Below are 10,000 nucleotides of genomic sequence, written 5' to 3'. Positions count from 1 at the left end.
TAGCTATCTTGGGATCAATCTGTCTCATTAATCAAGAATTCCAATATAAATACCATATTGGGAGTGTTCCATTTAAGCACTGATCTAGGATCTGCTTATATTTCCCAATCCTACTGTAGCCTTCACCATTAGCAAGGAAAACACATAACTGACCTTAGATCAGCAGTTAGAGTCAACCTCTTACTTAGCTTTATGTATCTGCCCTGCGTCCATTATTCAGTGGTTGTGTAGAGTAATGGTCAGTGAGTGGCTATTAAGTAGCATTTACTTTGTGTCCATCTCAACTATACCACTGTGGTCGGATTCATACTGTATAAACATGCACAGGATAAGCCTGTAGGCTGCTGTACATGGTAGATGCATTTAATTAAAGTAGCCAGGCACTGTAATGTATGCAATACAGACACAGAGATGCATGCACACAAGCATGCACGCATGCGAGTACAGACACACACAGACAAACACACACACACACACACACACACACACACACACACACACACACACACACACACACACACACACACACACACACACACACACACACACACACACACACACACACACACACAAACTTTGACCACGTTCTATTCAGCAACGCTCCTAGGCCAAATAACAAAACCACAGCCTGTGAAAACACACTTTCTTCAGTCTTTGGAGAATCTTCAACTGGCGGGAGAAACATCCATGGGAGTTTATAGGGACTGTGGGTCATGCTTGTATAGATTTTATAACAGTGACAAATGCATTATGCTTTAAACGTAAACTAGCTTCTGGAGCCCCAGTAAAGCTGCAAAGGCCTGAATGCTTTGTGAGTTTATAACACAATGAATATATCACAGAGGGAGATAGAAAAAAATAGAGCTGATTTGTTTTATTTGCCTGGCCGGCTCTGCCAGAGGCCAGTCGCATTGTTCAACAAGGAGAAAAGAGGCAACCGCTGCTGCTATGGCTCCAGGAGCACTGAAAAAGGAGGAAGTAATGTAAAGCTTTGTGGCTCACCCACATGCTCACACGAAATAGGGCCTCAAAACAAGTGGCTGTTGTTTATGAAGAACAAAACACACACTTGTTGTTCTTGTGGAGAATATTTTTTCTAATACACTAAGTGAGCGTTAGTAGATGAACACAGCTGCCAGGTGTCATTGTCTCTCCTACAAGGGGGATCTAATGTTTGAGTTGGAATGGGTGGCGGTTGGTGGAGGCTATTATGATGGATGGATTTTGACAGATGTATTACTTTTCAATAAGTCTGAGTAAACAGGGAGAGGTAATGATATTTAAGTAAACTTTGGTGGGCTGATACATAGAAAGAGTGGTGGTTGCCAGGGCCAGCTTCAGCCAAAAGCGACATTAGTGGCCGTTTAAGGCCCTCGGCCACGAGGAGGATCCCCAAAAAATTTCTTCATGAACTCAACTTACTGCTGGGAGTCAGAATAGTAGAATACACAAGGTGCAAGTTCAAAGTTTGGTTGTGCATCAGCAGTTTTGCTCTTGTTATGTCAGATAACATTTTTTACATTGATAAGTTAGTCTAGCCAGCTATCTAAACTTGTAGTAATCATGGCTGAATACCGACCGGGCATGCAGTGCATGTGCCCAGGGGCCCTGACCTCCAAGGGTCCCCCATTGATTTTGTTAGTCAATCTAACTCAGATATCATTAAAATGCCATAAATCTTGGCAACATGTGTAGAACTGCAGCAAATTAGCTTTACAACTAACAAAATGATCTTTGACGTCAAGAGTAGTAACTGTTTTGCCTGTGAGGTGGGGGGGCTCCACAACCAAATCTCACTTAGGGCACCCAAAAGGCTAGGGCCGGCCCTGGTGGTGGCAGTAACGTTGGGAGTGGGGAATAGTTACAGAAAAGGGAAGGGCGAGAGGGAGGGGACACTACCAGCACCATGAGTTCCATTGAGGAGTGACATGTACTGTATGTAACATGTATATGCTCAGAGATAGCGTGAAAACTGTCTGCAGTCACACCACTCAAGCTGCTACCTACATACACACACAAACACACACACACTTACACTGGCTCGGCTATCCTGGCCCAACAGGTTAGGTGACACAGCACATGTCACATGACCCTTGTACATCCATTGCTGAGCCTGTCACTCCCCCTCTCCCCCTCAGGGCAAAACAAACCAGTGCAGTGCCAGAGGGAAGGGAAGGGTGAGGTGGAACAGGGGGAGGCATGTGGGAAAGTTCAGCAAGTCCGAGTACAGCTCAAGACTGTATGACCTCATTTAGACACACATGCTGTAGAAGCAGTATTACTGGCTGGGGAGGGCAACCATGACACCAATATGGTCCCCATTTCATATAGGCCATATGCATATTCTATACAATTGTGACACACACACACACACACACACACACACACACACACACACACACACACACACACACACACACACACACACACACACACACACACACACACACACACACACACACACATGCATCACAGGAGGTCGCTGAGGGGAGGACGGCTCATAATATTGGCCGGAACGGAGCAAATGGATTGGGATCAAACACCTGGAAATCATGTGTTTGATGTATTTGTTACCATTCCACGTCACCCACACACTTGGCCTGCTCCAAATATCTAGCCACATGACGCACAAACAACAGAATTATATGTTCGTTTTTTTTATTAATTGTTTTTCAATAAAGGGACAAAATGGGTGTGTGAACAGGATAATGCAGACAACTGCCAGAAAACACAGACAGTGGTTTTCCCAATACAACTGAACAGAGACCAGAAACAAAACACAACAAAAAGAACTACATTTGTCCAATGACCTTGGGCCACACTTTAAAAAATAAAGAAATAATATCATAACCAAAAAGAAAAAGAAAACAAAAAATGATCCATTCCATGCCTCTGTTTTGAACAGAGCGTAGGTAATAATAAATAGTAACTCCCATAGTAAAAGATAAAGGTCAAGTTCAAGTTACAACAAACAGCTCTCAGAACAAGAATAGAAAATGCTGATAACAAAATATTCCGCATTGCCATTTACAAAAAAGTCTCAACTCAAGCAGGCTTCTCCACGTCTCCATTTCATTTTCATTTTTAAATATGCTTTGCATATGAAAGTATATCCAATCTAAATATAAAGCACCATTTAGTATTTGGCAATGAAAAAAACCCTGCAAAACATTGATTATTTTTTAAATCGATGTACTGCATATGAAGTAAGTTCATTTTTTTCTTCTTAAGATGTTGGAATGTAGTCAGGTGGGATAGGTGGGAAAGACAGAAGCACACAACAGAACAGCCCGACGTCAGCTTGCATTACTGCTTACAGAATGGCAGCAGGGGGAGGAGGTCCAAACCAAACCAAAGAAGATATGTACAACCACCTGTGAAAGCAGGAACCAGCGCAGCGTGGTAGCCATCTTATGGCCCACTGCGCCCAATGCCACGTACTTAATCATTTTTTTTATTGGGTTTTCTTTCATTTCTTTAAACATACAAATAATTCGCACTATATTATCCTGCCAAATTAAAAATATATACCGTGGCAGCTTGTTTTTTTTTCACTACCAAAAAAGGTACGTAAATACCTTTAAAGAGAACAAGCAACAGTTAAAAATACGAGCCTCAATATAAATACTATAGTGCCTACGCTAAGTGAACATTGAATTCAAATACCATTCTAGACATACAGAAAAAAGTAGACCATAAATGTGTTTAAGCATAGGAATTGACATGAGTGTGCATCTTCCTATATTTAAGTTCTCTGTTATATATTCATATATAATCTTAAGCCTTTCCCCAATGCAAATTTTATTCAACCTGAAGAGCCGCGAAGAGCCAAGGCAAAATAAAAAGTCACCGATTTTTTTTCTCCATTTTATATATACTGTGATCGGGTCTTGAACACCACCAAGACAGAGAGGAAAAGAGAACCAACAACAAACTTAAATACAGTTTCCCCTAAAGATAATGACGTGTTATAAAAAAAAAAGTCATTTTAATATCTATACCAAAAAAAGAAAAAGATTTGTACAAAAAAAATATCTTGCAGCAAGTTTGTTATCTAGCTGAGGGAGTTTTTACCCAGTCACACCACTGAGTGCTTTGCTGGGGTTTCTTGGGGTTAAATAACAATGGTCAGAGGTGAAGGATAAGGTTCAAAGGGTGGGGGTGGAGTGGCTGGCAACAGATTCTGTATTCGTCACTATATAAAACAACGGAATTTTAGTCATCAGTAAGCATTTTAGCAAGTTTTCCCTTAAGCGTATACCTGTAAACTGGGAAAATTGAACAGTGCAATTATAGGACAATTTTGTCCTATAAATGACAGTCTAACTTTAGACTCGACCGCTGTACCGACGTTGTACCAACGTTAGACATTTTTAGAGTATCTGTACAGACTCTGAGGCAGAGTGACAAGTGCTCTTTCACCGTCGACTGGGGCGGATGTCTGCAACTCAACGAGGAAAAAAACTCCTTTCACGTCAACACAAACAGCAAACAGTACAAAACAGGAAGTTAATAAAGGTACATGTGCCCTTTATTACAAACCCCTGTATGATTATTTTGTCTCCACCTCCTTTTCAAGAGCCCTGGCATGGGTACAACTGCCTTTCTTAAAGATTTTTTCTTTTCTTTTAAGTTTAGGCAATTCATAGATGGATAGAACGTTTAAATGTATTATAAAAAAATGTAATTAAATAAAAAAAGAAGAAAGAAATCTCCCCCCCAAGCACACCATTCTGTTAGCTTCTAATTATTCTGACTAGCTTGTATTCATTTGAATGTCCTCGTATCGTCTGGTGTGCTGGGAGCTTAGACACTGCCTGCACCCGCACTGATAAATCCAAGCAGCATCATAGGTTTGTGCTACTGCAAATACATGCCAGCTCTCAAGTCCTCACAACACTATAAAAGTCCCACGAATTTAGGATTGTACATTATAGAGCATCTTCGTGTTCAGTACCTCCGTACCAGAAATGAAATATACAAACAGTTCAGTTATACACAATACTGCCTGTACCATGCCTGCTGAAAACCTCACAATTTAAAGATACTATAATACATAGCAGATAGGAAGATTATTAACCAATGCAGTTTCAAGATATCAAAGGCACTCTTTTTTTTGTTTTACCAAATGATAGTACAAATTCAAATCTTAAATCATCCCCGTCTTTTTGAAGTAATCCAAAGGCTGTCACTGCTTTGCCTTTAGTAAACAAGCCAATTCCTAGACGATTCTTTAACCCCATGGGGACAGAAGATATTTTAGAAAGATGAAGGTTAAGTGCGATTCCCAGGTCGTCCAGAGAGGGTTAAGCTGAAGACTGTACATGATATGTGGTATGCAGCATGGTCGTTTCATTCTTGTCTTTTCTTTTTTTAAATAAAAACAGAACAAGAAAACAGCAACACATTTTACTCAACAACTAACCAACCAGGGACAATTTCTTTTTTTTTTTTAATTAGCCAAAACATACCATGCATGCTGTCTAATTATCAAAAATGGGAAAGGATAATCGAAAAAGAAAATAAGTACACAACATGTAAATTATTGCACAATAGAAAGGCTCGAAGTTTTGCGTCAATGCAATAGTATTGCCCCGATACAGATCATGCATTCAAGGAGTAATGGAAACGGGGTGTGCTGGTCCAGAGCACGTTGTCTTAGCTTCCACCGGACTGGTGAAAGAAGAAGGGAGAATGTACAGGGGACTGGGGAGGGAGGGAGGGCTGATGAAACCCCCACTACTCCGACTTAATTTCGGCACTCAAGGGGCGGTCACTGTGCCATTTTTTCATGTGTTTCTCCAAGGTACTGTACACGCTGAAGGGCATCTGACAGATCTCACACTTGAACACGTCCTTGCCGATCTGCCCGTGTGTCTTCATGTGGCGTGTGAGCTTGCTGCTCTGGGCGCAGGCGTAGTTGCACAGCCCACACTTGTAGGGCCTCTCTCCCGTGTGGCTGCGCCGGTGCACCGTCAGGTTGCTGCAGTTCTTAAAAATTTTGCCACAGTACTCACAGGTGTCGCTGCGGCGGCTGCTGTCCTTGGAGCCAGGTCGAGTCAGCGGAGCCCCAAGGTGGGGCGTGCTCCCCCCGCTCCCCGTCCCGCTGCGGCCCGACACCCCCCCATCCAGTTCCCCAGGAGGGGTGGAGAAGCGCAGGCTGCCATTCTCCGACGAGTGCTCTGAGGGAGAAGAGGCAAAGGGCGATTGTCTGGAGTCCCCCGGGAAGTTCAGAAAGGGGTCCTTGAATTGTCGGGAGGCAGCGTATCCGGCCAGCCACTGGGAGTAGACGTTTTCTGTGTTGGGGATGGTGGGTGTAGGCAGGTCAAACTCCTTCTCCAGCTTGATGCGTTTGGAGAATGGGCTGAGGGGGCTGGGGCTGCCCAGGAGCAGCTTCTTGGAGAGTCCCACCGAGGCAGCTTCGCTGGGGGATGTGCCGCGCCCGTTGATGGCCACAGCCGATATGCAGCCCCCCTCGCCGCGGCCCGACTCCAGCGCTGAATCCTTGTCACACATCTGCCGTTGTGTGTGCTCGCGGTTTTGGTGGTGGTGTGTGTGGTTTTCTTGGCCCAGCGCGCTGCGCTTGTGTGTGTGAAAGGCTTCGCTGAAGTGCTGCATGCTGGCCGCCAACCCCATGCCCTGCATCACCTCAGGTAGCGAGCGAGGGATGGAACCGTCCTCTCCTCCGACCAGGCGACCCACAACCTCCCCGTTCCCAATGCTGCCGTTGTTCTCATGGTGCCGCGCTGCCTCCAAACTCAAGCTGAAGTGGTAGCTGTTGTTGTTCCTCCTAGCTCCATCCACTTTCTCTTCTTCCTCCTCCTCCCCCTCATCTTCCTCCTCTTCCCCCTCTTCTTCTTCTTCCTCCTCTTCCTCCTCCTCCTCTTCTTCCTCCTCCTCCTCACCATTCTCCCGGCGCAGGCGGTTGTTCTCACTCTTAAGCTTGGCCACCACTGACTTGAGGGCGCTGCTGGCACTGCCCATTCGCTCGCTGGTGCCCGGCTCGGGTGAGGAGGCTGCAGAGAGCCCATCTTCTGACTTTTCGGCGTTGGGCGAGCCCGACTTGTGCATATGTGTCTTCATGTGGCGCTTGAGTTTGCTGGCCTGGGTGCAGGCGTGGTCACACAAACTGCACTTGTAGGGCTTCTCGCCCGTGTGGCTGCGCCGGTGCACAATGAGATTACTCTGGAACTTGAAGCTCTTGCCGCAGAACTCACACGACTTGGTCTTCAGAGGAGTGGAAGGCTGGGGGCCCGAGGAGGGCAGCGGGGTGCTGGGGGTGGTATGGGAACCCGAAGGGGACTGCATGGAGGGAGGAAGGGGAGGGGGCGTGGACAGGTAGGGAGGCTTGCCCCCACCGCCACATCCTCCACCGGACTGGAATGGTTGGAGCAGCCGTTGCATAGGGCTGGGCCGGTGTGGAGAGTGGGGGGGGGTGGACACTGAGGTGTTGCCCGCCAGCTCCCTCAGCCGACGGGAGAAGTCCATGGCCGATGGTGGGTCCAGGGGCATGGGAGGGTTGAGGCGCAGCACCCTGTCGAAGGCACTCGGATGGTGGGCTGCCAGCGCCAACTCCTCTGGGCTCAGGTGGTGGGGGTCCAGGTGGTGGCGCGGAGGGGGGCTGAAGAGCGGCGGCGTCGGGGGGAAACGCTGCTGTCCACCCCCTCCGTCCCGGCCCCCCGAGCCTGATCCTGGGATGCGGAGGAGGCTAAAGGGGCTGGCCTCGGAGGGCAGGTGGAGGCCGTGGAGGGAGGGCTGTGAGGGACAGTCTGCACCCCCGCCTAGGGAGGAGGGTCTGGCCATGCGGGGGATGAGGGGGCTCCCATGGCCGTGTTCGCTCTCCAGATAGATGCGGAAGCCGTGGGTGTTCTGGGCGTGCTGGAGCAGGAACCAGGCGCTGCCGTAGGCCTGTTTACAGGTGGTGCAGGTGTAGGTACTGGGCTCTTCCTTACCTGCAGGGGGACAGAGAGGAAGAGGGGGCACAGAGTTAGACTCATGTTCACATGAACATGTAGACTCATGTTCACATCAATCAATTAATTAAATAATATACATTATTGATGCCCAAAGGAAATGAGTTAGAGAGTTCAGCTCCATTCAGCTGTGCTGCATTTGACTCGTGCTTGACTGTCTTATGGATCAAATATATTTTTAGAAAGCCTCTAAAAATGGGGGGGGGGGGGGGGGGGGGGGGGGGTCACAGCTTCCTCTAGCCTGCTATGGGACACTTTTATCCCGGCTGACTGTGAGCAGCCTCTCAGCTTGCTACAAAGCAAACAATGACCGCTGTCCCTACAGAGAACACACTCCACAGAAAACCCACTCCCATTGATGTACAGAAATAACCCCTAAACCGAGAAACACAACCCCACTAAGCATAGCAGATACTACTACAGTACTAAGGAGGACTAAGAAGTGTATGCCTCTAATTTTGGATTTGTTAATTTAGACAGAAGTCACATCGACACAGACAGTATAACTGTGTTATAATCCTTTACTCTGAATGGTGGTGCACACACACACACACACACACACACACACACACACACACACACACACACACACACACACACACACACACACACACACACACACACACACACACACACACACACACAAAGAAAAGCCTCTTGCGGTGCATAAATAGAACTGCCCTCTCAATCGCGGCCCAGTGAAGTATTCCGCCGCTTGTGACAGCAAAGGAACATTTAAATCAATAATTGACTTTGAATGGCTCTCTGACAATGACCTGTGGTCCGCTTCACAATGCATGTGTAATCTCATTAAGGCCAGCCCGCTCCTCCATCAGCTCATTTGCAAGATTAGATCATAAACGGGCCGCCGCTGAAAGCCTTTCAATATGAAACCAGTTATATGCATGCAGACTCATGCACAGTCACACACACAGGCGTGTACATGCACGCGCGCACACACACACACGGACATGAGAAAAACCCAGGACTGATTATCCAATAAAGATTTCTGCTCCACTGCTCTGCTAGCCTAAATACACAGATTCTCCTAAATGCCCACACATGCACATACACACACACAAACACACACACACACAGAAATACAAACATTTAGACAGTAAACAGATTAATGCTGAAATGTGGAACTATAAGCATAGATAGGCATGGTAAAACACACAACGAGAGTGGGGTGTTTTGTGGTATCTTGGTCCACCTGTGAGTCATTCAGTGCATATACCCAGGGACCCTCTACAGGCTGGTTCCCTTTCAGAATAATTACTGTGGCACTCTCAGACAACACAGGAGACGCAGGGAGACTCGCTCAAGGCTCAAATGAGACTAAGGCGAGCATCAAACGAGCCTGAAGAAGTAAGCTCTACCAGGTGACCATTAGACCATATCATTTCACTAAAAAGGAAAAAAATATACAGGAAATTAACGTTTTATTATTTGCCAATTAAAATGAGGTATTTGATACAAATAAAATAGAAAATTAATCCATCTACTTTATTCTCAGAATGACAAGCCAAAATATTTAGCTCGGCAATCATGCCAGACAAGATAAATATCACATTGGCAATAATTATCCAGGATACATTTCCAGATAAAAAGCATGTTTGTGATAAAGGGCTGTATAGTCCATTGAATCAACAGAGGGGTCAGTCACTAAAGCTTCCATACTCATGCTAATGACGTGCAGTAGGAACCCAGAAAATGAGAGACAACACTAAAAGGGATTTATGGTTTACCTTCCCGCTTTCATCCTCCCCAACTGCAATTTACTTGCAGATCCAAAAAACTAAGGGTCAACACTGTCAACAAAAAAATCCATCAGTTAGTGTGCCATGTGTGTCTCAGTGTGTTTGCGTGTGTGTGTGCATGTGTGCGCGAAGGCGTGCACGTGTGTGAGGGCAGGTGTCATATTTCCCATTGTCACATTTCTTACACAACCTTTTCTCTTCTTTTCGTGGTGGATATACTATATATAGTGTGTGAGGTAGAACGGTGTGCAGGGAGAAAGACTTCTC

The 10,000-nt window shown here is 46.1% G+C and overlaps 1 protein-coding gene across 1 annotated transcript in view; it reads right to left on the bottom strand.

Annotated features, from left to right (window-relative positions):
• Positions 1–2,641: 2,641 nt before the first annotated feature.
• The window catches only part of LOC129836004 (B-cell lymphoma/leukemia 11A-like), a 46,830-nt gene continuing 39,471 nt past the window's right edge, over positions 2,642–10,000 (bottom strand). Inside the window, exon 4 of the mRNA XM_055901718.1 lies at positions 2,642–7,952. Coding sequence (XP_055757693.1) covers positions 5,740–7,952 — 2,213 coding nt within the window. The 3' untranslated portion in view covers positions 2,642–5,739. The remainder of the gene's footprint in view (positions 7,953–10,000) is intronic.

This window comes from Salvelinus fontinalis, chromosome 37, assembly GCF_029448725.1.
Source record: "Salvelinus fontinalis isolate EN_2023a chromosome 37, ASM2944872v1, whole genome shotgun sequence".
Taxonomy (NCBI): Eukaryota; Metazoa; Chordata; class Actinopteri; order Salmoniformes; family Salmonidae; genus Salvelinus; species Salvelinus fontinalis.
This window is presented reverse-complemented; position numbering and strand designations above follow the sequence as displayed.